The sequence below is a fragment of the Tenrec ecaudatus genome, chromosome 4 (genome assembly GCF_050624435.1).
Source record: "Tenrec ecaudatus isolate mTenEca1 chromosome 4, mTenEca1.hap1, whole genome shotgun sequence".
Taxonomy (NCBI): Eukaryota; Metazoa; Chordata; class Mammalia; order Afrosoricida; family Tenrecidae; genus Tenrec; species Tenrec ecaudatus.
Window position 1 is genome coordinate 8,858,727 of NC_134533.1, and position 16,765 is coordinate 8,875,491.

At 62.1% G+C, this 16,765-nt stretch overlaps 1 protein-coding gene and 1 pseudogene across 1 annotated transcript; one reads left to right on the forward strand and one right to left on the reverse strand.

The window, feature by feature from the left end:
- Positions 1–1,451: 1,451 nt before the first annotated feature.
- Positions 1,452–16,765, reverse strand: CCDC88B (coiled-coil domain containing 88B). The gene is made up of 27 exons (XM_075548016.1): positions 16,706–16,765; positions 16,214–16,374; positions 15,986–16,097; positions 15,629–15,698; positions 15,473–15,531; positions 15,297–15,380; positions 15,058–15,201; positions 14,694–14,839; positions 14,494–14,575; positions 14,224–14,382; positions 12,737–12,883; positions 12,451–12,559; positions 12,212–12,348; positions 10,936–12,132; positions 8,841–8,968; positions 8,649–8,766; positions 7,725–7,820; positions 7,511–7,651; positions 6,835–7,091; positions 5,872–6,015; positions 5,543–5,729; positions 5,299–5,444; positions 5,045–5,143; positions 4,688–4,854; positions 4,079–4,279; positions 3,876–3,944; positions 1,452–1,507 (listed from the first exon to the last, which is right to left on the reverse strand). The coding sequence occupies exons 1-27, from the start codon at positions 16,763–16,765 to the stop codon at positions 1,452–1,454; spliced, it is 4,476 nt and encodes a 1,491-aa protein (XP_075404131.1).
- LOC142447399 (U2 spliceosomal RNA) lies at positions 3,646–3,798 on the forward strand (annotated as a pseudogene).

Consider the following 16,765-nt stretch of genomic DNA (forward strand, 5'->3'; position numbering starts at 1 on the left):
GTAGAAAGCCTCATCTATCTCCCAAAGAGAAGCTGGTGGATTTGAACGGCTGGGTTCCTCCAGAGCTCCTTAGGGAACAGGTAACACTCCAAAACTCAGTGGATTCTGACTCAGAGGACAGAGTAGAACTAACTGCCCCTGTGGGTCTCCAAGGTTGTCAGTCTTGACAGGAGCAGAGAGCCTCATCTCCTTCCCAAGGAGATGAGGGATTTGAACTGCTGACCTTGTTGTTCACAGCCCAACATGTAGCCCACTAGATGGGTGAAAGACTCACAGGATAGCCCCTTTCTCCACCAGACCAGAACCCCGGGGTGGCCTTCAGAGCCAAGCATCTCCCTGGTCTCTCCTCCCTGGCATCGGGCACCCCCCACATGAACGCCTATGGTGGGAGGGGCGTTCTGCTCCTCAGCCTGGCTGGAGACCAGGGGAGTTCACCAAACTCATGGCCACCCCCATCTCCACCCAAAAGGCAAGGGCTGAGAGTTACCCAAAGTGGTCACCCTGGAAGGGTGGAAGGGCTGCCCTTGTCAACCCACCGTCACTGACTCTGTCCACCCCAAGTTCAAGAGCAGCCAGAGGCCAGACTGCTTCCGCTCAGTGAAAGTCCCAGAGTCACCTCTGGCTGGCCAGCCTAACTGCCCTCCTTCCCTGGTGTCTTCCGGACCCCAAGTCCCTCCCAACTTCGGTGCCCCCACCCCACCCACAGTAGCCTGTGGCACTAGCTGGCGCCTCACCAGGCTGTGAGCTCCTTGGGAAGGGGCTAGACCCCCCCACAGGCCTGGGGGAGAGAGGATAAAAATGTGGGGAGACTGAAGTGAGAGAGGGTAGCCTGGAAGGGGTAGGGCAGGGCCACCTGGGCTGACAGACCCCTGCCTTTTAGAAAGAAGTAGGGCCGAAGCCTCAGGCCTCACCAATTGTCGGAGACTTGCCACCTGCTATGCAGAATGCCCCCCCAACCCCCCACCTCCCACTGGGACATTTAGGCCCTGGCAAGCCCCACTGGGCCCCGTCTAAGGCTGGTCTCCCCTAGTGAATGTCCTTTGCTGCCCCTCCTAGCCTGGGCTACCCTCTGCACAGTCAGAAGACACGACACTTTATTTTCCACCCTACTTTATTCTCACACCCCTGCCACCCCGGCTCCGAAGTGAACCCGGGGCGCAGGTAACCCCTGCGAGTGGTTCTCTGCCCCTCTCCGGGACCGGGCAGGAGATCGCCTCCTCAGAAGGGACGGCCCAGGGACTGAGCGGGGACCCTGGTAAGCTCTCGAGAGATGGCCATGCCCCTGGTCTCCAAGGTTGTCCCAGCTCTGCCCTAGCGCCTCCGTGGACACGGACGCGGACTCCCCTTGGGCACTCAGGCTGCCCAAGCTCTTGGGCTGGCTGGAGGTGCCACTGACACTCCAGCGGCGAGAGGGTAGCGCTCCAGTGGTCCCCAGCCATGCCCCAGCCATGTCACTGGCTGAGGGAAGCGGCGAGGGGGCGTTTCTCCGGTTCCGGCTCCTCAGGCCCTGTAAGGAAAGGCTCAGCTCAGGCCCCGGAGGACTCTCTCCCAGCCCTCCGCAGGCCTGCTCTAGGCCCCCACCCCACCCCCGACCACCTTCCTCCACTCTCCCAGCACCCTGTCCTGGGATCAAATGCAGTCTGCCACTCCCTGCCTGGAATGCTCTTCCCAGACACAAAAATAAGGCCGGGGACTCTCACTCCACTCCCCCTCCAATCTGCCACCTCTGCTGTCAGGCCCAGCCCTAAAACCCCCTCCCCCTCCCTCTCCCCTTTTCTCCCAGACCTTTACCACCTGCAAATATTCTAAGGCAGGAGCCCTGGTGGCATACAGGGTACTCAGTTGCCTGCCTGGCATGGCAGCTTGATTTGGAGCTTGTCGACTTCAACCCACCCAGCAAATCCTCTGGGGAGAAACCCTACTGCCCTCCAGCCGATGCGGACTTGTGGCAGCCCTTCAGGACAGAGCAGGACTTCTCCCCAACCCATACACACACACCGCCTAGACCACCAGGTCTTTGTCCCGCAGAACCAGCAACTGGTGCAAACATCAGCCTTCCACGTGGCAGCTGAGTTTAACCACCCCGACACCAGGACCTCCTCCCCAGAAAGCTTGCCACCGAGAAAATCCTGTGGGGCAAAGCTACTGGGTCACGTGGAGTTGTCATTTGGGGCCCTTATGGACAATGAAGGACACCTGGTGGCATAGTGGGTTTACTCATTGGGCTGCTAGATGCCAGTTCCGTAGTTCAAAACCACCAGCAGCTCCACGGGAGAAAGACCGGGTTTCCTACTTCTGTCAAGAGTTACAGTCTCAGGACTAATAACAAGGGCTCAGTAGAAGTCAGTGTTTAGAACATAATGACGGACAAATATGCTTGATACAATTGATGTATGGGCTATTATAAGAGCTGTAAGAGCCCCCAATAAAATGATCTTTTAATTTAAATGAGAGGCTCAGAAGTACACAGGGATAGTTCAATACCACGTGCTCTAGGGTCGCCTTGAGTCAGGATCGACTCGATGACGATGAGTCTGTTCTGTTTCGTTTCTGTGCCACCCAGTGCCAGACTACCGCGCCCCTGAAATGCTGCCCTCAGAACTGAAATCAACTGAGAGGGCAGACGGGCAACTGCCGGGCCTCCGGCCTCAAATGTGATGTCACTCAGCTCCGTGCCAAAGCTAGGCACACTGACTACTTGTTGAGACAACGGCTGAGGCATGCCAAGCTAAAGAAATAAAACCCAAACTCACTGCCGTCCAGTCAATGCCGACTCACTGCAACCACCCTGAGCCAGCCCAGCCCCTACCCCATGACACCACCAGCCATCCTGAGTCAAAGAAAAGCACAGGTCGTGAGAATTAACTCCACCAGCCCGTGCTCACATTGACAGTGGTGCCACGTGGCTCATGTTGGCTTGCTGCCTTCCCGCCCCTACCAGGAGGACCCCGGCAGCTAACACGGGGACTGGCATGTAGTAAAGCTTCATCCATTTGTTCTTTGTCAGATAAGCAAGTTGATGGGCCAGGTCTCTCAGGTGCCCCAGGCCTAGTGAGTACCCCATTCCCCTCCAGGCCCCCAGGAGCCGTTGGGTTTGTAACCATAAGACCGGCAGTTTGAAACCACCAGCTGCTCTTCAGGCGAAAGATGAGGCTCTCCGCACCCGTAAAGAATTTGTGGTAGTTACATCATCTGTTGTCAATTTGAGGATTCAGAGTGAAGGTGTGGAGTTTAGCCTGTCGATCAGGTCACAGCTTGATGACCTCATTTGGAGGCGCTAAGGAGATAAATAGCTCTCTGGAGGTGGGACATGCGAGCACTCCCTGGGAGACATTCCTGACGACAAGCCACATGAAGCTACCCTGATACAGCCAGGGCCCTGGGAGCTGGAGAAGCCCGTGGAGACCCTTGCCAGCGCCGAGATGCTTCCACCGCCACTGGATCCACAAGACTTCCCACCCACTGGCTTGTGATCTTCCTGCATTTGGCATCAATGCATGTGTTCCATAAGTCTGAAAAGGACTTTATAGATTGGTATCGGACATATGGGCTAATATCGGACTTATGGACTTGATCTGGACTGGGCTGGGATGTTGTCTCACTATTCAATTGCTCTCGTATCTAAAACTTTCTTGTACACATATGATCGCTTCTTGGCCTTTTGGCTAAGATCAAGTGTAGTATCTTAAGCACATATGAGTGTCTATGAATTTTGTTTCTCTAGTCTACCCAGACTGACACAGAGTTCCAGTCTCGGAAGCCCGGCGGCAGATCTACTCTGTCCTATAGGCCTCTGTGAGTTGGAATCCACTGGGTGGCAGTGAGCATTTCTGGGTGGGTTTTGGTTGGGTTTTCTCCTTCCAGACCCCACTCACCCTCTCGGTTGACGCTGACTTCGTGCTCCGCCAGGGTCTCGACAGAGCCATCCCATTCCACACCTGGTCCTGTAGGGGTGGGGGGCAAACAAGGTAGCCACAGAGACCAGGGTGTAAGTGGGTGGAGCAGAGCAGGAAGGAAGCTACCCTCCTCCAAGGAGATACTGGGGGGCTAGCAGAGACCTGGACCCCTGGTCCCCTACCTTTGCCCTGGGAGCTCGGTGCCCCCAGGGGGCCTGGCCTTCGCTGGCGGAATCGCTGCCGGGGGGTGTCCCCTGGGCTGAACGACTCAGAGCTTCGTCCAATAGGGAACCTGGAACTGAGTTTTCGCCGCTGTCCACTGGCCACATCCCCAAGGCACAGGGAACTCTGCGCCCGGCGAATGGGTGCTGGGGAGGGGAGTCCTGTAAAAGCACCCAATGGGAGAGGTTAGAAGAGTACAGGCATGGGCCAGGGTGGCCTCCAGGAGGAGTGGAGAGGCGGCTGCAGGGCCAGCGACCTAGCAGAAAGCCACAGGGGTCAGTGTGGTGACCATGTGACTGGCCAGGCACTCTCTTGGGCCTCTGTTTCTTCACCTGCTGCCAGGGGTAAATGACATCTCCCTAGAGCTCACCCCTTCCCAGAGGCCCCAGGCACCATTAAACACAGGGTAGGCCGGGGCAGGTGGGCAGTGCAGCCAAGAGGCCCCAGGCAAAGGGTACTGAAGATGCCAAGGCAGGCGACAGAAAAGAGAGCAGTCAGAGGCAAGAGGCAGGTGGGAGCGGGAAGACATAGGCTAGTGACCATCCTGGTCACCTAGCTCCCAGACCCACCTGTCCCGTCTGCCTCCCTGCCCTCAGGGAGCTCCGTCTCCAGGGGGCCCCCCAGGATCAGGGGGTTACCAGTCCCATCGGCCCCCAGGCGTGGCCCCATGTGGGGGCCCCCCTCCCGCCGGGGCCGCATCAGCCTCTTCACCTTGTCTGCCAGCCAGCTGCCCTTCCTGGGGGCAAGAGGGCACGAGAGGTGATAAGAATGAGGTGGAAAAAGGGAAAGGTGATCCATGGGGTGGGGGTGGGGGAGACCGAGGCCAGGTGCACCCTCACTGGGGCTGACCCTGAGTTGGGGGTCAGAGAGCGGACAGGGGGATGGGGTAAGAAGAGACCCTGGCCCTGGGAGTGGAGGCTGCTCACTTGGTCCGGGGCAGGGGCCCAGGTTCCAATACTCGGTACTGATCCATGATCTTCTCCACCAGTTTCTGCTTCTCTCGGCGCAGGGCATTCAGCTGGACCCTGGCAGGGTGGACACAAGGCTGGGGGCTCCCGGGTGTTGGCAGGTACACGTGGTACAGCCAGGCGCCCTGGGCAGCCCTAGCCCTCCTCCAGGGACCTCCCTGAGGCTCGCCCCAGCCAGTGTCTCCAGGACCCGGGCACCCCCAGGTGCTCACAGGTACTCGCGCTGCTCCCGGTGCAGGTGGTCCCGGCTTTCTAGGCTACGTTCTAGAAGCCCCCGGTTCTCCCGGCTCAGGGCTTGCACCTCCACCAACAGCTGCCGGTTCTCCTCCTCCTGGGCGCTCCGCAGCTGGGTCAGCAGCTGTCGAGGGGCAGCGGCGGGACAGGTCAGGTGGGCGGGCCCAGAGCACCCAGACTGTGGTTCCGCCCCACATGCCCGGACCCAGGCCAGACACACACCTCACACTGGGTGCTCAGCCTGCAGGCATTCAGGTCCAGCTGCTGGTTGGACTCGCGCAGTCTCTGGCTCTGTGCCTCGAGCTGCGCCCGCTCCAGCTCCAGCCGGGCCAGGCGGCCCCGTAGCTCCCCGCGTTCGCCCTGCAGCTCCCCGCGCTCCCGCGACACCTCCGCCAGCAGCAGCTGGGCTCTGCAGAAGCCCAAGGGGCGGGAGCTGCTGTCCAAGGGCCAGGGAGAGGGCGCGACGCGACGCCAGACCCCGCGGAGGCAGGGGCAGGGGCAGGGGCCCCCCACCCACTGTCCAGGCAAGCACCCTGAGCCCGCGGTGGCACCTGTCATGCTCGCTCTGCAACCGCCGCAGCTCCTCCTCCAGGCCCCGCTGCCGGTGCCCGTCCTGCATGAGGCGCTCCCGCTCGGCCAGCAGCGCCAGCTCCTGCGCCTCCAGGTTGGCCCGCTGTGCCTGCAGCTGCTCATGCCTGGGGCGGGTGGTGGGTGGGAGGCTCGGAATGCTGAGAGGACCCCATACGTGGTAAAGCCACAACTGCCCCACGCCCCAGGAGGAGCCCACCCTGGAAGTATGGGGAGCGCCACAGCAGCTGGGGTGCCTGGCCTCCAGCTGAAGGGCCTCTGCTGTCTGGGGTGCTTTCCTAGGGGGGAAGGGGATTCAGGGGAAGGGGACACCAGAATCTGGGGTGCCCTGGAGAACCCCCTCTGCAGGTGAGCTCCAAGGCAGGCAAACACCTCTCTAGTGTTTATCTATGTCTTGTATTATAAAGATGAAAAAGTGACTTAGGCTTTTCTGGGGGGGCAAGGAGGAGGGTTCATACTGACATGAAGTTAACGCGAGCTGCCTTGTGGCTCAGTAAGCACAATGTCGGCGGTTTGAGCCCACCAGCCTCTCAGGAGGGAGGGAGGCCGATGTGGCAGCCTGTCCCCGTGAAGACGGCAGTCTTGAGGATCAGGGGCCACTCAACAGCAGTGGTTTCCATGGTATCAGTTCCAACCCATAGCGGCCCTGTGCACACAGAGCAAAACAGCTCCCCGTCCCCGCCTTCCTCACAGCTCTTCCTAGGTCTGAGCCCATGCTTGCAGCCACTGTGTCCATCCACCTGGTGGAGGGCCTTTCTCTTTCTCGCTGCCCCCCACTTTTATGTCTGGTTGCACTGATCATAAAACTAAGGGGAGGAGGGTGGGCAGGGACATGGCAGGGGTGCTGTGGAGGGGCCCAGGGGTGGAGGCACTTGGGCAGTGGGATGGACAGAGGAGGGGGAGATGGAGGCCGGGAGCTGGCTCACCGGCCCTGCAGCTCACGGTGTGCCAGCTCCAGTGCTCTCATGTTGGCCTTGAGGTCTCGGTGCCGGGCCAGCAGCCCCTCCAGCTCGGCTTCCTGCCGCCGCTGCAGCTGGGCCAGTGCCTCGTGGTCCCTCAGCAGAGCCTGCTGCTGCCCCCGCGTCTCCTCCTGGGACCGCCGGGCGGCTTGCACCTCTTCCTCCAGCAGCCCGAGCCTTCGGTGCAGCTCCTGACCCTGCCGCTCCAGCGCGGCCTTCTCAGCCTGGGACAGAGGAGGTGGTGATCAGAGGGGACGGGGCAGGGATGCTGAGGGCAGAGGGCAGGTAGGGCTATCAGGGAGGCCCATGCTGGCACCAGGCCTTGGAGAAGCAGACAAGAGGTCAAAGTCAGAGATGGAACAAGGGGTAGGAGCTGGGGACACCGGGAGGGCCTAATGGCTGACTGCGCAGGAGAGAGCTAGGGGCAACAAAAGGGGCCCCCCAAAGTGGGGCCTGGGCTGGCCAGGGACAGGGTGATGTGGGCAGGGAGAAGGGGTACAGAATGGGGTGGCTGGGGATTGACGGGAAGCAACAGGGGCTGCTGGCAGGGAGTTAGGCAGAGAGGCACAACACAATAATTAAAGTGGGTGGGGTGCCAGTGAGTGAACAGGGGCCCCAGGCAGGGGTGAGGGGGGGCACCCACCTGCAGGCGTCCGCTGTGCTCCTGTGCGCGCTGACTCTGCAGCAGGAGCTCCTGGGCCCGCCCCTGCATGCTGCCCAGCTGCCCCTCCAGGTGCTGGAGCTGGCCCCGAAGCGCCTCCTTCTCAGCGGCCAGCGTCGCGTTCTGTAGGAGGGGCAGGGTCGGCTGACCAGACCACCATCACCACGCCCCAGGCCCACCCCTGGCCCACACTCACACTTCGCTCCACTTCAATAAGCCGGTTACTCTGGGTCTCCAGGGTCTGCAGTCCAGCCTGCTCCCTGGTCGGCTGCCCCTCGGGGCCCTGGCGAAGCTGCAAGTGGGAAGCCCTTGGAGCTCACAGGAGGACATGGTGGCAGGGATGGCATAGGGGCCAACACCGATGGGCCCTTAACCCTCCAGCAGAATCAGGCACTGCCCAGCACCTGCACTGCATGCCTTCCCCCGAGGGCCCACAGCCTTACTCTTGGTGCAGCTTTATCAGCTGCTGGCAGTCTCCATATTTCTGACCTCCGCCCGCCGGGCTTGGCGGAAAACCTCGCCTCTGCCTGTGCTGGTTCTTCTGCAGAGGACGCTGCCCCCACCCCCACTCTTCCCCTGAACCCCGGTCTAGACCTCGCTTTATCCAGCAAGCCCGCCCTACCCCACCCCTCCACCAGGAGCCCTGAGGGGTCCCCCAACAGTCTGTCACGGCCCTCTCCACCTCTTTCTTTATCCTAACTAGACCACGAGCCCCAGGACAATGGCCTGCACTTGCCCCAAACACACACACACACGCACACACACGCACACACACACACACTGCCTGAGCCCTGGGCTCCCTCGGCACACGCAGTGCTCATTAATTTATCTCCTGGACCATTAGGAGACATGGCCCCAGCACAAGAAACACACAGTGGGCCCCATAGCAGAGGCTGCAGGGTTCTGACAAGTGGGGAAGGGAGGTGAGGCCCGCAGGGACTTCACGGCACCCTGCCTGAGCAGCTCAGCAGAGCCAGGCAGCCTCCTGACTCAGGCATAGTGGTCCTGGCCCATATGGAGGCCAGGAGAATCCAGGCGCAAAGCCCGAGGGTGGCCTGGAAGGACAGTTGGGGGGTGGGGGGGAGAGGAAGCCCCAACGTGGCCAAGGCCAGCAGCTCACCTGGAACAGCTCCTGTTCCAGCTGCTGAGCCCTGGTCTTGAGCTCCATCAGCGCCTCCTCCTTGCTGGTGGCAGCTGCCTGCAGCTCCACTTCCAGCCGATGCTCCAGCCCCTGGTACCTGCCAGGAGCAGCCTTGGTACCCGCAGCTCCCCGCTTCCCTGCCACCCTTGCATCCCGCCCAGCACTGCGCACCTCTGGTGCTGGCACTCCTGTTCCTGAAGCCATCCCTGCCTCTCGAGAGCGGCCTGCTCCAGCTCCCGCTGCAGACACTCCAGCCGGGCGCCCAGCTCCTGGCCCCGCACCACGGCCCTGTCCAGCTCCTGGTGGTTGGCAGAGCAGGCTCAGGGCCAGAAGGGATGCCCCATCACCACCCGGGGTTGGGGGGGGGGAGCCTGGCTCTGTCACCTGGGCAAACAAACACCTTCTTTAGGCCTGTATTCTCTCCTGTCAAAACGGGAGCGAAGCCTGGCAGCCTCCCAGGCGGGGTATGAAAAAACAAGAGGCAGATATGGGGGGAGGGGATCCTGTACTAGGAGTTTGAGACCCGCGGGGCAGGTGTCTTCACCTGTCTGAGCCCATAGTTTCCGGTGCGCGTCCGGGGCAGTGGCCGAGCCCTGCGGGTTGAGGCCAGCCCGGCCATGAGGACAAGAGTGGCCCACGGTCACAGGGAGGTAGGTGGTCATGGACTTGGGGAGGAGGTCTAACCGCACTCCGGGGTGGGGGTGTCCCACAGGGGGAGAGCCGGCATGGGGGCAGTGGCCGTTGGGTCACACCATCGTGGAAGGGGGTGGGAGGCCCACCTGGCCCGTGGGCCCGAGGGAAAGGTGGGCCAAACCATTCTGAGGCAGAGGGGCCCTGGCGGGATGAAACCGCAGGGAAGTGCCACCTTCACAAGCCTCTGCTGCTGAAAATGACCAAGCTGTTTTCACAGTCCTGGCCAGTGGTGGTTCCTAACACCCCCTCTGGAAAACTACAAGTCCCATAAGCCACTGCTGCTCAGAGCGCCGAACTAGAACCAATGCAGATAGAACCCGGGCCTGAGCTCCTGCACTGCCTCCTCTAGGCCCGGTCCTCACACTGCCCCACGAGACCCAGCCCAGAAGCCTCGGGACCCACCTGGACACCCCCCTGGGTCCCTCCTCCACCAGGCCAACCACTTCTACTGCCTTCTCCTTCACCACACCCACTGATCACCGGGAAATCTCACACAATCCCCCTCTTTGTCCCCAACCTCTCCACCCTCTGGGTCCTGGGAGCTGGCTTTTCCAGCCGGCCTGCCTGTCTTGGCTCACCAGCACTGCCACCTGCTGGTGTTTCCCTCCCAGCGCCATCTGCTTCCCACTGCAGGGGGCACAGCTGGACAAGGTGCCCTGGGACTGTCCCAAGCTCCGGACACACGTCATCTTACTGGATCCTGTTTCTATCCAGGTGAGACTCAGAGAGGTTAAGTCACTTGCCCCAAGCCACACTGCCAATAAGTAAAGGGTACGGGTGTTTCTAACGCAGGTCAGCCCGACAGCATCTTCCACTCACCCTCTACAGAGCAATGAAAACCAGGCAGATCTGCTCTCGACAGGACAGTAAGTCAGCACCGGTAAGCCCGTGCTTACCTTGCTTACTGGGTACTCCCCCTAAACCACCGTTTCCAGAGAACTTATAGCACATCCATGCCTCTGCCGGTCCAGGACACCTGACAACCCCATCCCCCCAAAGGCCCATGAGACAGAAATGCAGGGTACCCCTAGTTTACAGAAGGGGGGACTGGGGTGTGGGTTAACTGCCTGTGGCCAGAGGCTGACTTCACCACCCACAGGCTTATCTCCTCCCAACAGCCCACCCAAGTGGCACAGGGACAGAGGATGGCAGCTACGGCCAGACACAGCCTCGGAGGGCTGGGGTGGGCTTCTACTCCCTGCCCCGCACCATGCTGAACTTCTAGTGACTGCTTGATGGAAGGGAGCAGTGGAGCAGTGGTTATGGGTTGGGCTGCTAATCCCAAGGTCGGCAGTTCAAAACCTCCCAAGGTCGGCAATAAAAAGATTTACAGTTTTCTATTCCCATAGAGAATTAAGGTCTCGGAAACCTATCAAGGTGGTTCTTCCCTGTCCTATAAGGCCGGTCACTCGGAGTGGGAATCCCCTGGAGGGCAGTGAGTTTGGTTTGGGTTTTTTTGCAGAAACTGGTCATCAGAAACTTGCAGTGACTGATGGCAGGGCTGGCTTTGACCCTGTCTCCTGACCCCAGCCTTGATCCCTTCAAAGCTTCTGGCCCCCGAGCTTCCACATACCTCCCTGAGGGCCTGCTTCTCCTGGAGTTCCCTCTCGACTTCCTCCAGGTGTCGGCGGCCCTGGCCCTCCAGCGCCTGCAGCCGGTCCTCAGCGGCCTCAGCCCGGGCCCGCAGCCGGGGCCCCTCACGCTCCCACTGCCTCCGCTCTCGGCCTGCTGCCGCCAGCGCCTCCGTCAGTGCCTCCCGCTCCCGAGCAGAGGCCTCCAGCTCCCGGCCTGCTGCCTCCAAGGCCTCTCGAAGGCGGGCCTGCTCCTGGGCCTGGGCCTGGGCCTCCTGGTGGGCCTCAGCCTCCGCCCTGCGAGCCTGAGCCAGCTCCTCCGAGACGCGGGTGGCCTCTGAGCTTCGGGCCTCTAGCCTCCGGCTCTGGGCCTCCAGCTCTGCCTGGAGAGACTTGGCCTCTCGCCTCAGCTGGGTCACCACCTCCCTCAGAGTTTCCAGAGTCCCCTGCTCTGGGACATCACTGGCCGGGATCTCCCCTGGAACCAGCTGCTCTCGGGCCTGGGTCTCAGGAGCGTCCCCCGACCTCTGCTGGGTGGGTTCCTCACCCGTCCCCTCTGGCCTCTGGTCACTGCCTCTGGCCTCTGTCTGCACATTGGACAGATCCAGCCCTTTGTCTGGGGTCCCCTGCTCCCCAAAATATACCCTAAGGCCTGAGGGTCCTGGCTTGAGCTCAGAGCCCTCCTGTCTCAACCCTAGGGGCCCAGGCACCAGCTGCTCTAGAGGGCCAGGTCCCTCCTCTGTTTTGCCTCCAGACATCAAGTGGACCTGAATTTTGATCTCTGGACTCTGAGACGCTGCCACACCACAGGCTTCATGGCCAGCCAGCTCTGAGGACACTGGTGTCTCCATAACAGGGCCTGACTCTTGGCGGGCTGAGCCTGAGGGCTGGGGGGCCATGGCTGCTTCCTGGAGGGGCCTCTCCACAGCCTGTCGGCTTGGTTCAGGTGCCCCAAGACACCCTACTGACCCTTGAGGTTCAGAGTCCACTATCCCTGGAGCAGGGCCTGACTCTTGGGGAGCTGAGCCTGACTCAGATGTCCCAAGACATTCAGCTGGCCCCTGAGGCTCGACATGGTCTGCTGCCCCCCGAGCCTCGAGCCCTTGCTCCTCCGCTGAGGGTGCAGGGCCCTGGGAGCCCTGGTCTTCCGTCATCTCCTGACCAATGGCGTGCTCCCTCGGCTCTTCCAGCAGAGGGCACTGCGGACACAGGAGCAAGACTTTCAGGCTCAGAGAAGGAGCCGGAAAGAGCCACTAGCCAGTAAGGAGTGAGGCTCACCTGTCTGCTCAGGGGCTCCTGCAGCGCCTGCAGCAGGTTTCGAAGCTCCTGATTCTCCAGCTCCAGGGTTCTCAGCCGCCCAACCTCGGCCTCCCGCACTTCATCGTGCAGAGAGGGGACTGTTCCTGGCAGGGGAGCTGGGGAGGGTCGTGAGAACGAGATCAGGACCCCTCCACCCTTAGCTCCGCCACAATCCCTGACCCCTCCCATACAGCCCCACGTACTGGCTGCCGCCTCACCCTCCCCAGGGGAGCTGGGGGCTGGCTCCAGGCTCCGATGAAGGCCCAGGCCCAGGTCGATGTTCTCCTCCGACAGCTGCTCCACCTGGTGCCGCAGAGAATCCAGCTCCTGGGAAGGGGCCAGGGGTCAGGTGGCCCACCCCACCTGGCCTGGCAAGTGTGGGCCTATGAGTCCCCAGTCGTCCCCTGGCCTGGTAGTCATGGGAACTCCTAAGGTTTCGGGGGGAGAGGCATGGATCAACCAAGACCCCGCCACCCAGCTGGGGTGGCGGTCTGCCAGCCTCACCGCGTGGGCCTCGCCCAGTCGGGTCCGAAGTATTAGATTCTCCCTCTGGCTCTCATGCAGCCGGGCACAGCGCTCCCGGGCATCCTCCAGCTGCCCCTCCAGCAGGGCCTTAGAGGCCTCCAGGGTCCCCAAGAGCAGCCGCTCCTCCTGCAGAGGGAACGGGAGTACGATGTGGGTCCTGGGGCCGGGCTCCCAAGATCCAGGCCCTGGGCCTTAGCTCCTGCAGCTGACCCCTACCCTTGTCCTGCTTTGGGGCCCCATCTCACCCTCCTTCATCCCCTTTCCCTCCTTTTCCCTGCCTTTAAGCCCCCCGAAAGTGAGGAGGACTGGAAGGCCCGGCTGATGAAGAGCAAGAACTGCAGCCCTGAGTGTGGGTGACAGCTCAGTGCCAAGCAGGCCCACATCCTCACAGGTGGACCCACAGGTGACAGCGCGATCAACGGAACTGGTCGAAGCCCTCAAGGATGTCACCTTGCTTGACCCCAGTCAGTGCTCAGAGAAGCAGCAGTCAGGAGTTCAAAGGACACATTGCACTGATTGGGTCAATCTGCTGAGCGAGGCCTCTTTAAAGTGTCCACAGGCACAGACGTTGCTCTGAGAATGGAGGTCCGCCTGACCCAAGTCGTGGGCGTCTCCACTGCCCCGCACGCATGTGAAAGTCGGGCACTGAATCAGGGACACTGAAGAAGAATCCATGCAGCTGCATGGTGGTGTTGGAGGAACTATTGGGGAAAGCACCACGGACTGCTAAAAGGACAAGCCACGACCGCACTGCTCCTAAGTAGCGAGGACGGCGAGACTCCATCTCACATACTTTGGACATACTGTCAGGAGAGACCCGCCCCTGGAGGAGGACATCGTGCCTGGTCACGGCAGCGGGGCGGTGAAAAAGGGGAAGGCCCTCCACAAGATGATGGACACCATGGGTCTGGAGCACAGGACAACTGTGAGGATGTCGCTGGACGGGGCGGGGTTTTATTCTAGAGCACCTATCAAGCGCCGTGCACTAGCCCCGCCCGTCCTCAGTGGACCCTACTCCTCCCGCCTGTGGGCCACGCCCCTTTGCCCAGAGAGCCTCTGTCCCAGATCTCTGCATCAGGCCCAACTCTCTTGACCCAATTCCCTCCCCCCACCTTCCCTGCTCCGGGTCTCACCCATCCCCCTTTCCCCATCCCCAAGGGCCCTAACACACACACACACACCACCTCTCCCCAGCTTCTCCTCCCCTAGCCCCACCCCGCGGGACTCGAGCCTGCCTCCTCCGGAGGGCCAGAGCTGGCGCTCTCCTTTCCTCCAGTCGATGCCCGCTCATAGCGACCCAGGAGGACGGGGTAGAGCCTGCCCCTGTGGTTTCCAAGACTGCACTTGCTTACGGCTGTAGGAAGGCCCATCCTTCTGGTGCATTCAAACTGCTGACCTTGTGATGACCATCCCCCAAAGGGCTGCTCCTTACGAGCCGCCCCTCTCCATCAGCCACCGCCCCTCACCTCCAGTTGGGCCTTGTACCCTTGGGCCTCCTGCAGCCGCTCCCGGCAGCGCCGCAGCTCCTCCTGCAGGCGAGGCAGGCGGCCCACCCGCTCCCGCAGCGCCTCGGCCTCCTCGCGGTAGAGATCGGCTCGCTTGGCCTGACCCGCCAGCGCCTGGACCTGGGCAGAGGTGGAGGCTTGAGGGCAAGGCAGGCGGAGAGGGTTGGAGGAGTGGCCAGGGGACGGCGGGAGTCACATGGGAGGCACAATGGCGGGGACAGTGAGTTATACCTTCTGCCGCATCTTTCGAAGTTCAGCCTCCAAGCCCTGAACCTCTGCCTGGGAGTCCAGAAGCGACTCCGCTTTCTCCTCCCTGCACATGAAGGGGGAGCTGGAACCGGTGTGCCCCACCCACACACCCAAGCCCTCCCAGGAATGAGGCAGCCCCTCTCTGGGTCTCCACCCCGACGCATCTGCCCAGAAGCACTCACAGCTCCTGTCGAAGCCTCCGAAGCTGGGCCTTAGCGTTGGCTAGCTGCAAGGCCAGGTGGTGTGAGGGTCCCTCTGGGGGAGCCTGGGGGTGGACCTCTGCCTGGACAGGGGTCGGCTCCCTCTCTAGCAGCAGATCTGCCAGCCGCTGGGCAAGTACAAGGGTCAGAGGTCAGAGGAGACCTGCCCGATGGTGCCCTCCCCACCACACACACACACACACACACACACACACACACCAGCCACCAACCACAAGATGAACCTGGCCCTCACGGCTCAAGATGCCCCCACCCCATACCTGAACCCCAATCCCTCTCCCCATCTGGGTCCCCAATCTTCCCCCTTCCTCCCCCTCTGCCACCCCACCTGGGCCCCCACGTCCCGCTCCCGTGCCAGCCTGGACAGGGTCCCTTTCAGGCTCCAGGACAGTATCTCCAGCTCCGAGAGGGTCAGCTCCCCAGGCTCAGGTCCAGCCAGCGCCAGCACTATGCCCGCCCAGGGCTGGGTCACCTGGGGTGGCAAGGAGCACAGCTTAGCAGGAGCTGGTGGGTGGCAGGGGTGTCCCAGGGGTGGCGGCAGCCCGGCCCTTCATCTTGGCCCCGTACCTCCTGGATAGTGGTGGCCAGCGTGCTCTGGGCCTCCAGGCTGAGTCCCTGGATGTGTCGGATGAAGAGCTCCCGGTGCTCACACTGCAGGGAGGCAGGAGGGGGCTGGGGACTGGAGTCTCCCAGGCCAGGGCGCCCACCCGGCTGGCTGCACTGCCCTCCCACCCACAGCTCACCTGCACTGCTGCCCCCAGCATCAGCCGCAGGACACGCCCCAGCTCCTCCAGCGCCTCCTCTGCAGACACAGCCAGAGGGTCCACAGTGGGGCCTGGGCCCAAACCCAACTCTGCCAGGAGCCTGTGCCCACCCTACAGAGGGGGGGGGGCGGGTACCTGAGAGGGGGTCAAACCCCAGAGTCTGGAGGTCTGGGGGTGGTGACAAGATCAACAGCTGAAGTTCCTCCTGGGGGTGGGGGAGAAGGAGTGGGCGGTATGAGGGGGGCCTCCTGGGGCAGGACCCCCATCTATGCCTCCCCCTTGGCTGGCCCTTCCAATAAAACCAACTCCCACCCCACCCCCACCCCCACCCCGACCCGCCATCACGGCGATGCGGATGCACAAGGGCCCCCTAGGGCAGGGTAGCACTGCCCCTGTGAGTTTCTGAGACTAACTGTTCATGGGAGCAGCCTGTGATTTCAAACTGTGGACCTTGGGGATCAAAGCCCTAGGGCTCCCCTGGCCCACCCTTACCTGGTAGAAATCCCTCAACCGACCCCACAGCTGGCTCAGGTTCTGGACGCGCCTGCCTGCGGCATCCTCACGGCCCCCGACCCGCAGAGGCGCCCCTCTGGAACTAGGGGCACTGTGGATGGGCATAAGGGGAAAAGGGGTTCAAGGGACCACCCCCTCAAGCAAGCCCCACCCACTGCCCATCAGGCTCCTCCCCCAGCCTGCCCAGGGCCCTCCGGGTGCTCTTACATGATGGCCAGGACCCTGAGCAGCAAGGCCCCGTCGCTGAGTCCAAAGATCCTCTTCTCAGGGCTACAGAGCCCTTCCCCCTCTTCCTCCACCCCCTCCTCCTCTTCATCTTCACCCTGGGGCGCCTCTGACTCCCCCACCAGCCCTGCCAGCCCCAGCGCCTGTGGGGAGCAGAAAGAGCTCAGCTGGACCAGGTAGAAGGCCCTGCACATACCTCTACCCCCACCCCCAGCCAAGTGATTCCTCTGACCTGCCCCCACTAGACAAGCCCACCCCACCCTCTTCACCAGTGCCCAGAAGGCCTGTCTCCCTGGAGCCCCAATCTCCTCACCACCCCTCCCCCTGGACCTGTCCACCCCCACATCAGAGTCCACCCTCCCCTCCAGCCCCAGCGTTGCCCCTCCCTCCAATCTCCAGCCCTGGGAGCAAGGCCACTGGTGCCTCCAGCCGCTCACTTCCCCCCCAGTCCCACTCCCGCTGGCCCCCCCTCACCCAGGTGGCCAGGCTTCCACTCAGGAAGTCTCTGAGTCGGGGCCCCTCGCCCCCCTCCAT